This window comes from Rhinatrema bivittatum, chromosome 3 (genome assembly GCF_901001135.1).
Source record: "Rhinatrema bivittatum chromosome 3, aRhiBiv1.1, whole genome shotgun sequence".
NCBI lineage: Eukaryota > Metazoa > Chordata > Amphibia > Gymnophiona > Rhinatrematidae > Rhinatrema > Rhinatrema bivittatum.
This window is the reverse complement of record NC_042617.1, coordinates 411,459,170-411,481,850: the sequence shown is the minus strand read 5'-3', so window position 1 is coordinate 411,481,850 and position 22,681 is coordinate 411,459,170. Positions and strand designations below refer to the sequence as shown.

Here is a 22,681-nt window from a genome sequence, read left to right as displayed (position 1 = left end):
GTGTTGGTACTATGTGAGGAGGTTGCCTACCTCCCCATGCTTTGCCCTCCTTCCACAAGATACATTATGTCAATTACCGCCTAAGTTAAATCTACAACCAAGTTCAATCAATCTATTTTTGTCCTGCTACGTTATCGTTTTTCATTGACTATTTTATCATTATTTTATCACTCTCCAGTTGTTATCGTTTAAAATCTTTCCTGTTTTCCAGCTCCCATGTTTTTCGCTCCCTGTTTAATGTAACTTTACCTTCTATACAGTTGTTAATTGGTTTCCCCCTGTTATATTGTAAACCGGTACGATAAGACCGCGTCTTGAGTATCGGTATAGTAAAAGAATTTAAATAAATAAATAAATAAATAAATAATTCTTTTGATTCGTTTGGTATAAAAATTTTTAAATTATAGATAAGTCCTTGAATTGTATTCTGTGCTCTAAAGAAAGCAAATGAAGCTCTCTCGAAATAAGTATGAAGGTGAATGGTTGATTTTCCCCACACAGTGATGCTGTGCTATGAAGGATCTGCAGACCCTTCCTAGTTTTTGTGGGAGACCAAAACACACTGAGTTACAATAATCAATACGACTGACCACCAATGAGTAAATGATTGTAGTCAGTTCCCAGATGCAACTGAATAAAAAGTATTTAACCACCGGTAAGACATGTGATTCAAATGATAATGTGGTGTCTAACATTATCCCTTTTCCTTTTAGGTTTAAGTTAACTCCTAGTAGCTTTGACAGAACTGTCAAAGACTTTTCTTTTTACTGATTCCTATTGCTTCAGATTTGGACATGTTTACTTTAAGTTTATTATCCTCTAACCACAGAGCTACCTTTGAGAGACATGTAGTTAAGTTGATGATTGTAACCAACTGATTAGAACCAACCAGCACACATAATTGCACATCATCTGTGAATTCACAGCATACTGTATAATACTAAAACTTTCCATTAAGTCTACGAGGGGCCAAAGGTATACATTAAAATGTACTAGAGATAAAACGGAGCCTTGAGGGTCTCCATATTTAAATCTCATGGAATGAAACATGCTGTCTTTCCAAACAATTGTCTGAATCTTGTATGTTATAGCAAACCTGAACCACTGGTGCACAATATCTCCTATACCAGTTGCTTGTGGGCACCCTAGTAAGATGATATGATTGTTTTAAATGTGATGGTTAAGTATAGTTATACAAGGAGGGAATTCTTTCTTTGATATACATACATCTGAACACTAATGACTAGAAATATCAATATAGTCCCTGCACTATGTATGCTACAGAAAATTGATTGATAGGGGTAGAGAACCTCAGTCTCTTCTGAAAAAAAAAATTTCCAGTGATTGATAGTATACAATTTTTTTCTAAAATCTTACCCATAAAAGGGAAGGTTTGAGATTAGCTGAAAATGCTCTACCACCTCAGGACTGGATCCTTGTTTAATCAATCTTACTACCACTTCCTGTAAGGCAGGAGGATATGCTCCCTGGTCCAGGCAATGCTGATAACGTGTTATCCATGTAGGCATTCATCTCTTCCTTCCACCACTACTTTGAGAATATTGGCTCCAAACTACATGCTGCTGCTTGAATGTGTTATATTGTCCTGTGCTTAGTTTTGGAGGCCATACGTTTGTAAGGTCATTGACAGGAGGGAAGAAGTTCACAAAAGGGCTATCAGAAATGGTACAGGGGCTGCAACTCAAACCCTACACAGTAAGAACTGAGTAACTTAAAATGTACTCACCAGAGGTAAAGAAGGGCTATAGGGAGATATGATAGAAACATTCAAATATTGAGCAGGCTTTAGTAACATTCAAGAAGGTGGCATTATCCACAGAAAAGAAAGAGAGGCAGACTCAGTGGAAATCTGAGGAAATACTTCTTTATTGAAAGGGCAGTAGATATTTGGAGTAACCTACTAGTAGAGGTGGTAGTAACCAAACCTGTGGTATGAAACTTCACTGTGGTTAAACAACAGTAATACTAATTTCTAGAGGTTCTCATATTATATTATTGAGCATCACTCACTTACAGGGTCATTTATCAACTCGCGTTATGGCATTTTCGCATGCGAAAAATGCCTTAACGCATGTGAAATGCACCATAATGCTGGTGCGATGCACATTTTCAAAAGGGGAGGGATTAGGGAGAAGTCGGGGATGGGAATTTTGTAAAAGTGGGCTGGCTTCACAAAGCCATAACGCATGATATCACACAGTTTTAACGCCAAAAATAACTACACCTTTTTCAATAGTGTTAAGCTATGCAATGTCGTGCGATATGCCCATAACACAATTTGCGATTTTTTCACAAATTCTGTTTTGGGCATTTTTAGGCTGGGGAAGAGCCTGAGATGTGGGAGGGAGTGGGAGAGAGAGAGAGAGCCTCTGGGGGTGGCACCATAGAAAGCAGCTATTTATGCTACTATAGGAGGCCCACCTAGTAACTCGAGGTGAGGTTTAGGTAGTAGTGTAGAGCAGCGCTTCTCAACCGGTGTGTCGCCAAACACCGGCAGGTGTGTCGCGTCTCCCGGTGTCCCACTGCCCCGTTGAACTTTCCTTCTCCCTTTTTCCAGCCCCCGTGGGCCAATTGGAAACCTCGTTTCTTCCTACCCCCACTACCCAATGGGAAGCCTCCTTCATTCTGCCTGCACCGGTGCAGGCCAATCGGAAGCCTCCACCCTTTTATCTGCCAGTGGGAGTAGGAAGAAGGGAAGAAGCCTTTGATTGGCTGGTGAGGCAGGCATCGCATAGCCCGGGGGTGGGATGGGAGGAATGGCAGTGTCGAACCCCGACAAAGCAAGGCCGCCACGGGAGCCCATCCCGGTGGCGGTGAAGAGGAAAACCTGACCCTGACCAAGCAAGGCCGCCACGGGAGCCCATCTCCGTGGCGTCGAAGAGGAAACCCGACCCTGACTAAGTAAGGCCGCTACGGGAGCCCATCCCGGTGGCGGTGAAGAGGAAACCTGACCCTGACCAAGCAAGGCCGCTACGGGAGCCCATCCCCGTGGCGGCGAAAAAAGAAGGCCCTGCAGTGAAGGAAGAAGAAGTTTTTGGTGAGAGTTTGTGTGTGTGGGTGTGAATGAGTGCCTGGGTGAGAGCTCGTATGTCTGTGTGTGAATGAGTACCTGGGTGAGAGCTTGTATGTCTGTGTGTGAATGAGTACCTGGGTGAGAGCTTGTGTCTGAAGGTGTGAATGGATGCATGGGTGAGAGTTTGTATTTGTGGGTGTGAATGGGTGCCTAAGTGAGAGCTTGTGGGTGTGAATGGATGCATGGGTGAGAGCTTGTGTCTGTGCGTGTGAATGGGTGAGAGCTTGTGTGTGTGTGGGTGCATGGGTGAGAGCTTATGTGTGTGGGTGTGAATGGAAGCCTGGGTGAGAGCTTGTGGGTGTGAATCGGTGCCTGGGTGAGAGGTGGTGTGAATGGGTGCAAGAGCATTTGTGTGTGATTGAGAGCTTGTATATAAGAGAGCATGAGTGTGATTGATAGAGAGACTGGTCAGGAAGGTGATGTGTTTCTGTATGAGAGAGAGAGACTGGTCAGGAAGATGACTGGTATGAGAGAGTCTGAGACTGGACATAGGATCTAACAGGGTGTGTGTGTGTGTGAGTGACTGGTTGTGGGTGCTAAGGAAGAGGACTGTGAGGACAGAGCTTATTCTGGCTTATTCTGTTTTCCCAATAGGAACTGTATTAAGTGTTTAGGGCCTGGTTTAACAGTTGTATTTCTTAGATAGGGCTGTTACTGTTTGAGTGTGCTCCATAATACAGGTGTAACTTTGTGCAGTTAGTTTGTGTGCATTATTGCAAATCCTGAGAGTCTGTTAGGTGCTATATTTCTCTTTCCATTTCTCCAGGTTCGCACTGCATGCAGAGTAGCTTTTTAAGTTTTCCATTCCAGTTTCTGTCTCCATATTTATAATTTGTGGTTTTTCTGTATTTGGTGAAGGTCAGTTCTGGGTGTGTGACCGAGGTGAGGTATTTTACTAGCATGTAAGCATTTGCATCAATCTTATTTGTTGTGTTTTCTCAATAGGATATGCATTAGTGGTAAATTACTGTCTTTTCATAAGGAAGGCTATTGTGCCTGGTAGTAAAGGGAGTTTGTTTTGCTTTTACTGAGATGTCATCAGAACCAGAATATCTTTTTTGTATGGTGAGTTGTACAGGGTAATGCCCTAGTTCTGCTCTGCACTCATTGCTGGGGGTTGAGGGGATTCCTGTGGATGCAGAGTGCATGTTTACATTTAGCCCCGTGATGGTCACATGTTCAGTGTGTCACGCATGTGAGAACCATATGTCAGGTGTGTTCTGGACAAAAAAAGGTTGAGAACCACTGGTGTAGAGGTTAGGGGCCACTTTTACATGTAGAGTGAGATGTACAAACAGCACAGTGCACTCTTGTGAAGATTTGATGCCCTTTGGAGTGAAAGATGAGATTTGTATGATCACTAAACCACTGTGTAAACAAGTTTTAAGAAAATGTTAAAATACTTCCTGAATATAAATCCATGGCAAACTCCAAAGTATCAGAGATCCGAGAACAATACAATATCCAAAAGTCCAAAAAGAAATATGAATGTTCCTATAAATTATAATCGTTATTTAACTACAGTTAATTATTATCCCACTGTCCTTTGTATTTTAAAAAATATTAAGAAATAATATATACATGAATGGCTGCGATAAGTACCCAACTTGGTTTTCTATTTAATCATTTGTGTTGCTTCGTTCTGGATACAAAGCGTGCCATATGATTTAAATTAATGTGCATGTAATCTAGATTTAATAACCTATTCCTGTACCTTATGTTGTTCTACTTGGGCCTTCACACCTTCACTATCGGTTGGTGCAGTTTCCCAGCTTGCTGCAATGACATCCATTTTTTTCAACCACTGCATTGTCGAATCGGTTTCTTCTTGAACATGCTGCATCTTTGAGAGTCTTATCTCCAATTCAGATATTTTTTCTTTCAGGGAGACTCCCAAATCTTCATAGCTGTGATTTATAGTTGACATATCCTGTTGAATTGCAGTTAGATCTGTAAATATAAAAATATACAACATATAATTAAAATATAAATAAGCTATGTAGGCCAGATCATGAAAGGGTTTTGTACATTTTGTGTTTTAGCTAATATTCTTGGCCCTTTGTGAGAATTCTTTTCATACAATGCTAGTGGTTCTTTTATCTAAACTAGGGTTAGGCAGGCCAAATTGGATTAGTTTTGATCCCCTTTTGTACTGAGGGGTAGACATGGCTCCTATTGGCCCAAAATAATTTATACAACAGCTGACACCAGCTTCATGTGACTTAAATTAAAACAGAACCTTTACAATCATATCTTGACTAGATTTGCAATTTTTTATGTAGCCTGGGTGAGTCTAACTTGAATACCCATATGAAGTTAGCAAGTAGCACATTTAAAACTAATCGGAGAAAATTATTTTTCACTCAACACACAATTTAGCTCTGGAATTTGTTGCCAGAGGATGTGGTTAGTGCAGTTAGTGTAGCTGGGTTCAAAAAAGGTTTGAATAAGTTCTTGGAGAAGTCCATTAACTGCTATTAATCAAGTTTACTTAGGGAACAGCCACTGCTATTAATTGCATCAGTAGCATGAGATCTTTTTGGTGTTTGGGTAATTGCCAGGTTCTTGTGGCCTGGTTTGGCCTCTGTTGGAAACAGGATGTTGGGCTTGTTGGCCTTGATCTGACCCAGCATGGCAATTTCTTCTGTTCTTATGTCTATAAAAATGCTTGCAAAAGACAAATACTAGGAGAGAGCATTTCTCAGGTCATGGATAAGCTTCTTGCCCATCCTTTACCTGAAAATGTTGGGAAATTTAAGACATTTTTTCCAAAACTCAAACCAAACTTAATCAGGGAAATTTGAGTCACCTATAGAAGTATGATTTTTAATACTGACTAGGAACCTAATAGACTAAGGGGTAGATTTTAAAAGGTAAGTGCGAGCGTACATGTACGCCCTATTTTATAGCAGGAATGCGCACTTTATAAAATCAGGGATCAGCGCGCACAAGGGGGTGCACAATTGTGCAACTTGTGTGCGCCAAGCTGCGCTGCCTTCCCCGTTCCCTCCCAGGCCGCTCCGAAATTGAAGCGGCCTGTGAGGGAGCTTCCATTCCCCCTAACCTAAGCTTCCCACCCCTTCCCCTAACTTCCCCCCCCCCCCAGCCCTACTCTAACCCCCCCCCCCCCAAAGTCTTATCGTACCTTTTGTGCCTGACTGGAGGCAGGCGCAGGTTGTGCGCGCCGGCAGCCTGCCAGCACGTGATCCTCTGACACAGCAGCAATGGCCGCTGTGTCGGAGGACTCTGGCCCCACCCCCGGACCGCCGCTCTTTGCAAGCCCAGGGACTTACACATGTCCTGGGGCTTTATGCACATCGCCGGGCCTTTTTAAAATAGGCCCGGTGCGCGTAGGGCTTTTAAAATCCGGCCTTAAGCATTTATAATATTAACACAAAATGGGGAAAAATCTTTAGTGCAAAGGCCCCATCTTACAAAGGATTTAGAAATATGGACAAAAGTCTGAGCTGCGAGAAGCTCACCTGAGCCAAATTTTATTTGAGGCATAGCTAGCATGGCCAACTTTGGTCCATGATATCTGCGCCAACAGGTCTGTACTGATAATTTCTGCAGTGACTATTCCAAAGAGGTACTGTTTATGGTTATGCTAATTCTAAGACAAAGAATACTCAAAGTCAATCAAATCTAATCTTCTTTAAATTGCTAAACTGTTATCTCTGGACCTGATGTACTTTAGGCTTTTTTCCCATTCTTTGTAAATATGGTAATCCAAAGCATAGTGAATACATAACACTGTACATCTATAACTAGTTTTGCAACACTGTGAAAAATTCCTTTCTCATCCCAAGTATGTAATCAGTTCAAATTTATAGATTAACACTTCATTTTCAGTCTAACACAGTGGTTCTCAACTTTTTTCCTATCATGACACACCTGATGGCCAACGCTCAATGTGTGGTACACTGCTCATTACAATCCATGGCAGAAATTTAAAATAAGGTCCTGTATTACTTTTTTTGTTAAGAATGACACAAGGGAAAGATAAGAATACTCTCTCTGAACAGAAATTACATAAATAGTAAATCTCCCATACCAGAACAGCACCAACTTCTAGCACTCAAACAATAACCACCTTACCTAAAAAAAGGAAACACTGAAAATATCACACCAGGCCTTAAAACTCCAATAATCCTCCTATTAGGAAAACGGAACAAGCTAGGCTGCTATAGAGCACTTCACAAAATTACATGCCAGCAGAATACCTCACCTCAGTCACATGTGCAGACCCTTACCTAACAAAGAATAAAGAGACTATAAAGCATAAACAAAAACATGCAGACCAAAACTGAACTGGAAACTGCAATAAATCAGAGACTCTGTATGCAATGCAACAAAGGAAAAAGAGAAATCACCAGTTCTATTAAAAAAAAATCAAGAAATATAAAATCAATAGCAGTAAAACCATAATTATATACTTATATACAAATTTATAGACACCAATAAAATATTTCAAAATAGGAGACACAAAGACCCAATAATTAAAAATAATAAGGATAAAAAATGCTGAGGAAGCGCTCTAGCACAGCTAAAAGATGGCTGCCTGATCTCTTGGCTCTCCAAGATGTTTGATAGAATCAGCAAATATCACCTGTTTCTGGTCTGATTTATACCCTCTTTCAGCCATCATCATACCTCTGTGGGATGTCGGGTCCTACATCCTGAAAACATGAGGCTGCATTTGCTGTTGCTGCAGGAACCAAGCGTTGTAAGCAAGACCCCCCCCCCCCCCCCCCCACCCTATCTTCAGAAAAGATGACGCAAGCTAAAAATATGGCATCTGTGTATCTGGTGTTAGAGGAGCTTAAACAACAGAAGGTGATGCTCCAATCTACAATGGATGATACTGCTGTGATTAAAAGTGAGGTTTCCTCTCGTTTGCAACGTGTGACAGCATTTCAGGATCATCTTGAGGTAGTGGAACAAAAACGTGTGTCACTGGCCACTACAGTGGTGGCCCTTCCACTTCTAACATGCAAGGCTGAACAGTTACAAAAGGACTTGGAGGACCTGGCTAACCAGAATCACCAGAACAACCTTAGAATATTAGGAATCCCTGAGGGGTTGGAAGGCTTGGATATGATTGGTTTCCTTACATCCTTGATTCCTGCATGTCTTCATATCCAGTTTGCCTTACCCTTGGAGATTGAAAGGGCTCATGGGTTCCTTCACAGCCCTTGATCACCTCCCACTACCCAAGACCGGTGACCTTCAAATTGCTTCAGTATCCGCAAGTTTTGGAAATCCTCCCCGTGGCTTGTTCCAAAGCTTCCACCTCTTATAAAGGATACTCCCTAGTATTTGTGCCAGATCTCAATAAGATCACCGTGATGAAAAGAAAGGCATTTCTGGTCTTTAGACCGTGGCTACAAGAATGAAGGTTACCTGCCACAACAAGACTGAGTCGTTTGACTTGCCAGATGATTTGGCCTCCTTCTTATCCACTTTGGAGGCCACTCAGGCTATTATTACTTGAGATGTTTGATATATGATCCTTCAATTTCTTTCCACAATGACGTCATTATGAGCTGCAATTTGAATTGTACACATTGGTTTTTTTACCTAATTGTAGCATACTTTGCTCTAAGGTTTTGTGGCAAACCATTTCTTACTGATTGGTTAAATGTTCACTTGCTTAACTTTTTCTCCAGGTGAAATATGTACCACAACCAGAGCTAGATCTTGGGTGGTTATGTTTCCTGCCAAAGGCCCATGTTGCCTGGGCATAGCCTGATCCCAGTCTTATGGATCTGTTTTTTTCTCTTTTTTGCGATGCAGAATTATGTTTTCCTTTTTTTCTTTTGCTCAGGAGTTGGTTATATTTCTGTTTCTCACTAACCAGTTTACATTGGCTATCAGGTTTTATTAATGCTGCTGGGTATGCTGCAGTTATATTGTGCTGTTTCTTTATGAAGAATGGCTATCATTTCTGATATTCTTGAGGTTACACTGAATGTTAATGGTCTTTCATGCCCAATCAAACGTAAAAATGTATTGACTTACTTAAAGTCCTTAAAATCAGATGTGGTCATGTTACAGGAAACCCACAATTCATCTATAGAATCTCTCAAACTCAAACAAGGCTGGGTTGGGGAAGTGAATTTTTTCTCCAGCGCTTAAGAAGAAATGAGGTTTGGCTGTTCTATTCCACAAGCGCTTGGATGTTCAAATATTAACCAGTCTCCTGATTTGGAAGATAGAAGGGTCTCTGCTCTGGTGTCACTTGGGGGTGAAAATTTTACTTTTTTCAACTTTTTCAAACTCTGATGATCTTAGTTTCTTCCAGGCCTCTCCTCCCATATTATGGGTGCTGAGTCTTCCAAATTGGTGATTGGGGGAGATTTTAATCAACATTTGGATTTTATCTTGGATAAAAAAAATCTCAAGCTAAGTTGTCCTACTCTAAATCAGAGCAGGTCATTATGGGGATAATAGATTCCAATGGTCTGATGACCCATGAGACTATTACAACCCACTGATAAAGATTACACTTCTTTCTCCTTTCCTCATTCTTCTTATTCTTGAATTGACTATTTTCTGATTTCTGGCTTCTTGTTTTCTGATGTCTCCTTTACTAAAATTCATCCTATCTTAATTTCAGATCATGCAGCCATGACGCTTCATATAACCCTCTCCTCCTCGTCCATGAAAGATCATCTTTAATGCGAGACTTTTGGAAGATCCTGCATTTTCTAAACATATTCAGGAGAAAATTGATGATTATTTTTTGCATAATACTACTCTTGATGTTGCTTTTCCTGTGGTGTGGGTGGCATTTAAAGCCACTATTCATGGGGACATAATCAGTTATAGTATTGCTGCACACAGGAAACTCAGAGGCGATCTGTGGATAGGTAAGAAAAAGCTCATATTTTGCACTCTTACAAAAAACTTTATTCTCTCTTTAGAAGGCAAAATCTGAATACAACAAACTTTTGAGCGCACATGCTGGGAGATCTTTAATTATCTAGAAGGCTCACTATTACTCCAAAAATAATAAATGTGGTCATCTTTTAGCTAATTATCTTAAAAAAAGAAGGAAAAGAGGCGTATACATACGATACATTTGGCTGCTGGTCGTTTGCTTTCTACCAACTCTGACATACTACAGAAATTTAAGGAATTTTACTCTTCCTTATATAAATCTGAATCCCATGCACCTTCATCTGCCATTACTCAGTTTTTTTTTATCTCAAACAGATCAGCCTTTTCTTAGTTTGGAACAACAGAACCCGCTGGATAGACCCCTCATGGAAGAAGAGATAACGCTGCTATCTTCATGCTTCAGGAGGGGAAAGCACCAGGTCCTGATGATTTTTCTGTCAATTTCTACAAGGCTTTTCAGAAATCAGTTGATCCAAAATTGCTTACCTATTACTCTGACTTATTACTCTCCCCGGCAGTAGATCCTCTTTTCCCTGAAGCTTGCATAGTGATGCTGCCAAAACCGGGAAGGGATCCCAAACTTGAATCCAATTACAGTCCAATTTCACTCCTTAATACTGACTATAAGATCTTGGCTAAAGTTTTGGCCTTGCGACTGGCTGATGCTATGGGAGATTTGATTAATAAGGATCAATCTGCTTTTATTTAAAAAAGTTATATTTGTCATAATTCTCATTTATTTCTTCATATATTGGAACTGGCTAAGTTGCATCCATCCCTTGATTGCCCTTTCATTAGATGCTGAGAAGGCTTTCGACAGGGTTGAATGGGAATATCTTTTTCAAACCTTACATTTGTTTGGCTTTGGGTCCACTTTGCTGGATGGGGTTAAGCTTTTATATTATCAACTGGTTGCAAATCTCTATGTTAACAATAAACTTTCTTCTCGTTTTGCCTTACATCGGGATACTAGACAAGGGTGTCCTCTTTCTCCCTTTCTTTTTAATTTGGCTCTAAAACCCCTCTTGTTGGTGATTCGGCAACCGCATGATATTCAAGGTGTCGATTTGGGTACTGAAATGTATAAGCTGTTGGCTTATGTGGACGATGTTTACTGTATATTAAAATCCTGACAGTTTTCTTCCACATCTTCTTTCTGTTATTGAACTATATTCGACTTATTCAGGATATAGGATGAATTGGCATGAGAATGAATTGCTGCCACTGAACATTTTGGGTCGACATATAGACATTACTGAGTATCCCTTTCAGAGGGTGAAGGATGGTCTTAAATATTTGGGCATTCATTTTTTTGATACCCTTTCTCAAACATTTACACAATGTGCATCATCCACTTTACATAAGCTCAAGGAGTCATTTCATCAATGGTTTCCCTTTCATCTTACACAGTAGAGTAGATTGGACGTGATTAAAATGGTGCTCACCCCCAGACTTAATTTTGTTTTTTCTATGGTTCTCAACTTTTTACCTTTAGATTTTTATAAACAAGTGGACTGTATGTTGCTGTTTTTTTATGGCAACTTAACCCCCCCCCCAAAAAAAAATAGCTCTTTCTAAATTGAAAGCTGGCAAGGGTAATAGGGGGATCAACTTCCCTGATTTTTACAGTTATCATCAGGCTTATATTCTACAGCAAGGATATTATTGGATATCAGATTTTCTACACATTACATATAACCCAGGTGGCTAAACACTGAGCAATGTTTGGTCTCTCTTTCCTTTTATCTGGCATGACATTCCCACGCCCACTAGGGATAACCCCATACTTTGTTCCACTCACAGAGGTTGATTTTAAAAGCCTTGTGCGTGCAAAAATAGCCAAATAATCATGTAAGTGGGCTGCATGGGAGCTACATGAATTTTAAATAGCCGGGAAGGGTGCACGTACATTGATGTACACGCACCCAGAAAAAGTAAGTGGAAAAGGGGAAGGGCATGGGGGCCAGCACTGACACATGTCACTCCTAATTTTCCTCAGCTGGTGTGCCACTTTGCTACAGCTCCTCAGTAGGAGAGAGAGAGAAAGATAGAAACTCTTTATAAGGCTCAGACTGACACTCATATATGCACCATTATAACGGGGCACTTTGATTTGGGCTGAGTTTTTGGGAGGTGGATTGGGGTTAGGGGAGTGGTGTTATAGACACATTCAGAGGTATCCATTGTAAAACTGACATCATTAAAGAATTTTAGACCTTATAAGTGATGAAAATTCTAACACGAGGAGTTGATTTGTACACTGCAGTGTCTGCTAGCTGCATTGTACAAATAACTCAGTTTCATCACTTATAAGGTCTAAAATTCTTTACTGTTGTCAATTTTACAATGAATTCCTCTGAATGTGTCTACACCACCCCCTAACCCACCTCCCAAAATCTCATCCCAAATCAAAGTGCCCACCTTACAATGGTGCACATATTGAGTGTCAGACTGAGCCTTATAAAGAGTCTCTCTCGCTCTCTTTTTTTTTCTCTTCTATAACCTATGCGTATAGTTTATAAAATAGTGCATATCTTTACGCGTGTTTATGGGCACACACGTGGCTCTTTTAAAATTTATCCGATAGAGAGTTCTCAGGCTTTGATCAGGCATTAGCTTCTTTTTCCCCCAAATGGAAATTTTCTCAGTTGGCTTCCCTATGGTTTTACTCCCATATTAAACTTGTGGGTAAAAGTTTAAAGTGGAAGGTATGGCAAGTAGGATTTCGTTTTTGGATTCCATACAGAAAAATTGAAATTGCTTTATTTTGATAATGTGATTTGTCATTTTTCTTTACCCAAATCCCAATTCTTCCATTGATTACAAATAAAGGATTGTCTTGGTCAAGATTTTTTTTCCAAGTGTGTTTTACAGAATCTTCCTAGACTGTATTATACCATGATTATCGCCCCTTGGGTCATTCAGCTTCTAGGATTTATAGATCTATAAAAATTACAAAGTTTCCAGTTTTAAAAGGTTTACAGAATATGTGGCTTACTGAAGTTTATTGTCCGGATGAGGAAGTCAATTGGTCACATTTCTGGGGTACGTCATTACGTATTTTACTATCTTCCATTTTAACCCAATCTTCAATCTTTATCACGCACAGAGCAGTGTGGACCCCATGCAAGCTATACTGAGCTGGCCTACTCCCTAACCATTGTTGCTGGTCATGTGCAGCTCCAAAGGCTACTTTATCTCATATGTTATTTTTCTGGCCAATTAATCATCAATTTTGGAATAAAATTTGGAGTATTATCTCTCTTATTTTGAATTTACGATGTCAGCTCACATATCAAATAGTTATACTTCGAGCTTCAGCTCTTTCTTTTTTCCTCTCTGCTCCACACAAGAAGCTCTTAGATTTTCTATTAGCTGTAACTATTAAATTGATTTTGTCTTTTTGGAAGACTAGTGAATTATTGAGTGAACTTTACTGGTGGAACACAGTCTGCATGTATTTTAAATATGAAAAGACTGCCGCTGTTAAATTTTGCCATTTGTCCTCTTGGTCTGTGGTGAGGAAACCTCTGGATGATTACTTTGCAACTCTTTCTTCACCACCTGCCAGCCATATTTAAAGTGCTTTCTATTGGTAAGATTATTGTGCCTTTCTTTTGACCGTTTCTCTTCTTTTATTGATTTTCTTTGTATTTCTGTATGATTATTGCTTATTTTTCTTTGTTGTATTGTATACTCATACTCAATAAAAATATTTGAACAAAAAAAGGATAAAAAATGCTCTGCTCTCCATATCTGGGAACATTGGATTTGCAGGTGTTCTGACATTATTGTGAATTAGCAAGAGGGGAGAGGGGAGGTTGCTAGCAACTTTCTCTTCTCTCTCAGTCACACACAAGGTCTCTCTCTCACTTACATAGGCTCTCAATCACATACATGCACACATGCACTCTCTCACTTATACATACAGGCTCCCAATCACATACATATATGCTCTCTCACACATACAGGATCTCAATCACACATTTACATACATGCTGTGTCTCTCACACACAAAGGATCTCAATCATACACAAGCTCTCAATCACACACACACTCTCAGTCACACACACACACTCATGCTCTCTTTCACACAAACAGGTTCTCAATCCCACACTTAGGGGTAGATTTTCAAAAAACGCGAATAGGCGTACTTTTGCTGGCGCATCAGGCGCAAGCAAAAGTACGCTGGATTTTAGTAGATACGCGCGGAGCCGCGCGTATCCACTAAAATCCTGGATCGGTGCGCGCAAGGCTATGAATTCTGTATAGCCGGTGCGCGCCGAGCCGCGCAGCCTACCCCCATTCCCTCCAAGGCCGCTCCGAAATCGGAGCGGCCTTGGAGGGAATCCTCTAATGCCCTCCCCTCACCTTCCCCTCCCTTCCTCTACCTAACCCACCCGCCCGGCCCTGTCTACACCCCCCCTTACCTTTCTCCGGGGATTTACGCCTCCTGGAGGGAGAAGTAAATCCCCGCGCGCCAGCGGGCCTGTTGCGCGCCGGGACGCGATCTGGGGGCGGGTACGGAGGGCGCGGCCACGCCCCCGGACCGCAGCCACGCCCCCGTACCCGCCCCCAAAACGCTGCCGACACGCCCCCTAAACGCCGCGACGACCGGGCCCGCCCCCGACACGCCCCCTCGGAGAACCCCAGGACTTACGCGAGTCCCGGGGCTCTGCGCGCGCCGGTAGGCCTATGTAAAATAGGCTCACCAGCGCGCAGGGCCCTGCTCGCCTAAATCCGCCCGGTTTTGGGCGGATTTAGGCGAGCAGGGCTCTGAAAATCCGCCCCTTACTGTGGATGCTGTCTCTCATGCACATACACCAAGGGTCTCAAACACACATGCTCGCTCACTCACTCACTCTCTTCTCCTACAGAAGACCAACTTGCGGCAGCAGTTGCCTCCTCTTCTTACAACACCCATGGTCTCGAGAAAGGAGTCCCATCGGCCACAGGGGCTGACGTTGCTCTAGGCCACGCTGCTCTTCTCCTTTGGGCTGATGCTGTACCTTAGCATGGTCTCTTCTTCTCATGCATGCAACTGCTGCACATCACTTCCTCTTCCGGGCCACAGGGGCGGAAAGAAGAAAGCATACTGCTAGTGCCACTGACTCCAGCTCTCCTATTGCATTCCGCCCGGGCTATCAGCATTTCAAACCTGGGTGGAGGAAGAGTTCGTATCTCTCTGAGGCAGGAGGAAGAGCTGGGCCAGTGGGAAAAAAGGGAAATGTGGCGTCACACCTGCGTGACCTTGGCGACACACTGGTGAGTTGCGACTCACCAGTTGAGAACTGTTGGTCTAACTAACTATAGCATCCTCCCCACTGACATTTTGTCCTGCAAAACCATATTCAGATTTTTCTTGTGGTAGGCATGATTTTCTAAATTTTCAAAATGTTCTATAATTTCAACAGTTTTGAATAAAAAAATATCTTCCTCTAAAGGGGCTGAAATCTATTTCCCCTTACCCTGAGAGGATATCTCCAAGTTTTTGCTTGTTGCTCCAGGGATACAAATAACCTCTGCAAATACCAACCGAGTCCATTCATATATCTGTAGGATGTAATTAGATGTCTCCTCAACTTCTTTTCTTAAGAAACTAACCTTGACTTAGACACTCTTTCAGCATATAAAAGCCCTGTAATTTGGAAACCTTTTTCTACTTTTTTTTTTTCAAAACCTAGGTATTTCTTTTAGGATCTCATACTTCAAACATGGATAATTGAGGGCCTTATTTACCAGGAAGAAATATAGTTCTTCCTTACTTCCATGCTTCGTTTAAATCACACCTAACATGTTCCCTGCTTTAGTTAGTCTTGCCTGGCTTTGCAAATTTATTCCCATCTTAATGTCAATAACATGCCCAGGTCTATTTCCTGATTAGTGTAAGAAAGTGCTAACCCATTCAATGTATATTGTTCCTGCCTTATCTTATGCCTTAAGAGATGTCCACATCAAATCATATCTTTCATTTCACCAAGCATTTGCCCAGGGAATTCATGTCCTATTATAAAAACAGTAAACCCACAAGCATATACCTGAAGTATTCCCACGCAGTCATATCCCAACACCCTCTAACTCCGCTGTACATCTCCCCTACAATCCCCCTCTCCCTGATGTCCACAAGCTACTACATATGTACTATAGTTATTTTGTGTCTCTTTGTTGATATTTGGGGGGGGGGGGAAAACCCTCGCTCTCAGGTTCTGTAATACTTTACTATCTCTTCTCATACCGCCCAAGTTCGCTTATGCCCTGTTTAATGTAACTTTATTCTTCTCATTTGGTTCATCTGATTATTTACCCTTGTTGTCTGTAAACCGATGTGATATTGCTATGAACGTCGGTATATAAAAGTTTTTAAATAAATAAATAAAATATATTTACTATGTGACAGTTTGGTGCCACAAATATAGTAATATTGCCACTTATTTCTTACTCCAGATCATTGACAGCATCAAGCTGCCGGACTCATCGTGTCACATTATTTCAGATGGAATATGAGCTACTAATTATGAGTCATGGGTGCCTCGCCTTCAGTCAGTTCCTTGCCCACTGGTATCGCTATACCCTAATTTGAAAATCGGCTTTTCACTGGGTATAAACCAAAAGGTTTGGCAAAATCTAAAACTACGGAAACTGAATTTCCTACATTATGCTTGATTCTAACCTTCTTAATAAAATCCCAAAGATTTTCTGCCAAGATATAGTATTTTTTAACCTAATATTGATTTTTGCTAACCATTCCTCTTTCTTGATGGGTTTATTTAATAAACATTTTCCCCACAGACATAAAATTGGAGAAAACCCTTAGTACATGTGGCCATGAACAATCATCTCCTCTTTTATATTAACATCCAGTATTTTTCCTGGAAGGTACATTAGATAGCTATTCTGTAGACCCCTTTCTGAATATAGGACGAGAATGTTTCTCTCATCAATCCTCAAGAGACTCCTCTGCTTAAATGAGTTCTGAAATATTAAATACAAAGGTCATGCAACCACTCAACTCATGTCTCATAGTAACCTTGGATGAATTCCATCTGTCCTGAGGCCTTACTAACTTTTATATAAAAACTAAATTTATTTTATCTACATCCCATTATATGTAAACCTCACTACATCTACTGTATAAATCTAGAATTCTTATTTATTTATATTCTGCCTTTTGGCATTTCAAAGGGCATTACATTCAGGTCCTATAGGTATTTCCCGGTCCCCAGAGGGCTCACAATCTAAGGGCCTCAGTTACTAAGCATTTTTCCCATAGACACAGAATGGGAGAAAAGCCTTCGTGAATCAGACCCTAAGTTTGCATCTGAGGCAATGGAGAGTAAAGTGACTTTGCCCAAGAATACAAAGAGCGGCAGTGGAATCTGAACCCTTGTTTGCAGGCCTGCTGCTCTAACCATTAGGCTACTCCGCTGCTGTTGTTGAGTTATCTGCTGCAAGTGGTTCTTCTACCATGAATACGGAAGCAAACAAATAATTAATGCTTTTCTCTTTCTCCTTACACAGCAATCATGAAGCCTGCTTCCAAAAAACCATTTGCATATGCTTTTGCCATCTCAGCAGTATTTATTTTCTGGTTGTTGACACTTTATCCTGCTTACTCTCTTAAACTCACTGTTACATGTTTTGTAGCGCTTCCTTTGTCCTTTCTCCTTTCATTATTTTAAATGTCCTACTCTTTCAGGTATTCTTTCCTCTTTACTGAACCACATCGGACTTACCATTTATTTCTGATATTTATTTCCCCCTAGACATGAACACTTTTCAGCATCTATGCAAAGGCTCTTTAAATACTTTCCTTTTCCCTTTTCCAATGACTGCAGCTTCCTAGTTTACTTTACTTAGCAAGTTGTGCATAAACTTAAAGTTTGCCCTTTCAAAATGTAATATTTTTGGTTTATCCTTTTGCCCTTTCTGCATCTGCCCTCATTTCAAATGGTATTGTGTTCCCCAAATATTCTACCACCTGAGGCTATGTAATAACCTCCTTTAAGAAGACAAATTTCAAAGGGATTCTAGCCAGGTAAACAAGCATTCCCTGGGTAAATATAGATTCCCCTGCATGAAAACTGCCCCCACCCCACTTCAGAGGCGCTAAAAAATAGGCGCTGGCTTTCCCAGCACATGCACTACTTTAGCCATCTAAAAAGAGGCATTACCAGTGGTGTGTTTGAATCTGAGGAGCGCACAGAGAGCATCTATTTTGCATATGTACATGGGAGTTTAACTCCGATCTATCACCTGCAGGAAAAGTAGATGGTGGACAACAAATAGCAAACAGAAAAGGGACACTTTTTACATGTATGCTTGCTGCTGATTTTCCAAGGGCAAAAATACAGGGTACTTTCTCTTTTGAAAATTAGCCAGAAGCTATGCGCATATTAAAGTCGAATATACTTGGCTGGAGGAGGGAATGGGCTCTGCCTCGGGAGGACAGGGGGAGAGAAGGCCTGCAGGGCCTCTCTCACAACCAGGGAAGGGGCCGTGGTGACTCGCCACAAGAGAGTGTTTTGCTGGTGTTTTGAGAAGATTTTGATTTGACTTTTTTTTTCTGAGTTGGGGGAGGAAGTTTGGAGCCTCCCTTCCTGCCCAGAAGTGAGGGAAAAGAGATCTGATTTTTTTTTTTTTTTTCGAACCACGGGACCCTTCATCCAGAGATGTCCAATTAAGCAATTTGTAGAGGAGCTCAGGAATTAAGAGTCATGACATCTGGAGACTCCCAATGAAGTCTTCGCCCTGGCACACAGAGCAAGGACTGACTTTTTGAGGATCTGGAGTTCACCTCCCTCAGGTATTATTTGGGAGAGGAGCCCAAGACATGCTGAATACCCATACCACTTATCTTTCCACTCCCTGAAAGGTAAGCCAATCTCAGAACCCAGTGCTGGAGGACACTGTCACAGACAGAGGAGAGAAATTTAGTGAAAGACACTAGTCTGAACATGGACGTAACTGGGAACAACTTTGTTGATGTTAATGGATTATTTTGAACAAATCACAGTAAATTTTAATTTGCTAAACCTAACCAGTTTTTCTGGCTTGTTTCATTCAGTGCACCCACACGTGAGAGTTAAAAATAACATACAGGGAAGGGATTCCACCCATACATCTTGGGCCTTGAAGTTCAGCCTTCCCCACATTTGCAAGAATCCACGCCCCGGGATTGAGTGTGGCCCCTGCCTAGTTCAGTCATAACCTTAGAATTGGGCCTACACATGTATTTCAGAGCCTGTCTGAGCTATAAGGAAGTTGCAAAACATGGTGTTTGTTGAATTGTGCTTATTAGACACTACCAGGCTTCAGATTCATAATAAATTACAAAGCGATAACAGACAGCAGTGTTTTGCCCAGCTAATTTTGCTGAGTTTCACAGAAGAGAGACATTGAATCTAGGGAAGCCGTGGACTTTGGAGATGAGAAATACTTGTTAAAAACCTCTACACCTAAAAGAGTAGAATACTGCAGAGATAATATAGAGGCAGAAGCTGTAGTTGTGTTCCCAATTTCCTGAAGGTGAAGAGGACCTTTCTTTCATATGATGATATTAGTGGGATAGTGACAACAACCTGGAGTTCAGGCCAAAGATGAATATCATTCCTTTATTTATTTTATTTGCATCCCTTGTATTTTGCTACTTCCCAGTATCTGTGTGGTGCAGATTACAGAATTACAGTCATAAACACAAAACTAACAAAACACAGGACAACAATATAAAACAGCAATAAAATAATAAAACATTGAGAGATAGCAGAGATCAGATGGTGAAGGTGCAGATCCTTGGCAAGGCAATAAATAAATAAAAAGAGAGGAGATAAATGCACCCAGACTTTTTTGCTTAAGGATACAGGGAGAAATATTTGGTAGCTGGAGTCTGATATTGGGTCCATCATTGAAAAAAAAAGGGGGGATTGTCTCTCCTGGCAGGAAAGGGGAAAGGAAACTTGAAGAGCTGTGCTTGGATGTTATTTTATTTTACAGGAGCATGAAGAGAGGATGAATGCAGAGAAGCTCCTGTCCTGGTTATCTGAGCAGCAACATCACGTGAACCAGCAGATACTGAGGGTAGATGGCAGCACAGTAGTAGCAGCAACAGCAGCTCCAATGACAAGTGGAGGCCCAAATACAATTAACCAAGCAATTGGTACACTGAAACCAACCCCTTCGGTTCAGGTAGTAGGAAGTGATCCTGCCAAGGGGAGGTGAGGGTCATGATTAGTCCACTGCTAGCAGGAGCCTTTTTAGTTGCTATTTGAAATAGTGGTAGAGACAAACACCTGGCCAGGGATTCAATGTGCAATAAGATTGTCTCAGTATTTAACTGGGGAAGTCTCAAGCTTCTTCCATATTTGACTGGGGAAGTCTTCCCTATTTGACTGGGGAAGCCTCAAACGTCTTATAGAGCATTATTGAATCACCAGGCCTAGGACTATAAGGCGGTGAAAGTGGAAATTCTTTACCAGTTGGGGTGATCACCACAATGTTATAGGAGGCAATTCAGGGTTATGAGGTTTTCCCAATACGTCCATCCAAGGATGATGACACAACAGTTAAAAGATGATTACTGGGGAGAGACCAAGATGGCCGCTGCATAGACTGCATGCAAGCACCTCGGCTCTGCAGGAGAATCTCTGACTTAAGCCTTTTTTCTTTTTCTTCTTTAGGAAATTTCCTCATCTCTTAAAATGCCTCACACAAAAAGAAAGGCAAAAGTTAGAGAAAACATTACTTCAACTCCAATTTCCGATGCAAGACAGCAGCGGATCGAAGAAGGGTTTGCGAGGCCCACCTATTCAATGCCAGAAGGAGGAGCCACTGGCTATGTCAGCGAGGAGCAGATGCCGAACGCCTTGGCAGAGGAAACATCCTTCAGCCCCAGCGCGCCAACAACTCCCAATCCACTGTTTGGAACTCCTACAAGACCGGAGGAAGGACCAACTAAAATGCCGGAGAGACAAGCTGCCCTAATGACCTCTGAAGCCCCAAGAAGAGACGGTGGAATGCTGTATACTTCGGAGAGCCCGATTCAGGGCTTCACAGGCCTGAGGGAGGAGGCAAGGCGCAAAGAAGAAGGAGGGAGAGACCTCCTGGAGGTAGGAGTAAAAGTTGCAGATATATACGCAATGTTTAATAGTTCTTTGACCAGACCTCCTAAAATTACATTAGAAGAAATTTGGAAAGTTCTAATATATATGGATAAATCTATAAACACTAACTATGATGTTAAAGGAAAATGCAAGCAAGGTACAGAGACTCGATAATAAAATTATCTGTATGGAAACAACTATGAAGGAAATGGAATCCAAAATAAAGAGTGTTAAAGGGGTGCAAAGTAATCTAATAAAATCAGAGAACTTATATATAAATAAAATGAAGTCTATTGAAAATGAGATGAGAAGGCCTAACCTGAGGTTTTTGAATTTCCCAAAGTCAAGATTAATATCTCCTAAAGAGCTTTTTAAAAGCTACTTAGTCAATATTTTGAAATTTCCTGAGTCAGCCATACTGGCAATATCCAAGATATATTATTTACCAACATTTAAGGATGAGAAGAATGAGAAAAATGAAGTACAAGGTCAAGATTCTGCCCCATCTGTGAACTTAACAGCTATGTTGGAAATGTCTTATGAAATGCGATTATTTTTTCATAATCAGGTGTACCAATTTCATGGACAATTAGTACGAGTTTTTCCGGATATTACAAAAATAACTCAAGAGAGGAGGAACAAATTTTTGGTAATGAGGAGTGAGGTAGTGTCAAGGGGAGCTAAATTTCATTTACAATTTCCATATAAATCTATTATTTTTCAGAATGTTAAATATATCTTTGTTGATCCAGTGCAATTGCGTGTGTACCTGGATTCCCACTCCTAAAGTAACACCAGGTTGGGATTGGCTTTGAAGGAAAGATAAGTGGGAATACTATGCACATCTGATACTTGATATTTGATTTCTTTTATTGTCTGCTTCTTTATCTCTTGGTCTCCCACCATTCCTATAATATTCAGATTTATTTAATTACATGTATAGAAGGATTCTAAGTATATTTCTTTTCTGTATTTTGCTGAGAACATTGTTCTAATGTTTTAATTTGAAAATTCAATTTAAAAAAGATGCTTAGTGGAAAGTCACGCAAGCCTAACAGCCAGCGTAGGAGTGAAAACACAAAGGGCAGGCAGCACCAGCAGGAGCAGATAGAAGAGAGGGAGAGGGAGGAGTCGAACAGGGGAGTCTCTCAAGGGAGACATCTGGAAAAGATAATTTGGAAAGATTTCCTCATTTTGCGGGGAGCAACATAAAAACCTGGTATTAAAAGAGATGTCTTCAAAAGTGGTGTTAAGGGAAGGGATGAAGGTGCATAAAGAACATAATTTGATGCCCCCTTACTTCCTTGTCCAAGATGGTTTATTGTAAAGGAAAGAGGAAGATAAAAGATGGAGAGAAGAGATCCTTCAATTAATGGTCCTGGATGTTACGAAGGTGGACCCTGGGTCCGAGACGAGGTTGTCATTACCTGCAGGAAGGAGGCTGTGCAGAGTCTTGTCGTCGGTAGGCAGAGCTGGCCGATGTGGAGACCCAACAGGACCTTCACCAATACCAGCCCTCGTACCCTGCAGGTTGAGCCCTTGAGTACCGGGGCTGGCTGGACTTAGGAGCCAATGGAGTCCAGAATGA

The 22,681-nt window shown here is 41.2% G+C and overlaps 1 protein-coding gene across 1 annotated transcript in view; it reads right to left on the bottom strand.

Annotated features, from left to right (window-relative positions):
• Positions 1–22,681, bottom strand: part of DST (dystonin) — a 925,809-nt gene that overhangs the window by 265,722 nt on the left and 637,406 nt on the right. Inside the window, 1 exon segment of the mRNA XM_029595689.1 lies at positions 4,809–5,044. Within this exon segment, the coding sequence (XP_029451549.1) occupies positions 4,809–5,044 (236 nt within the window).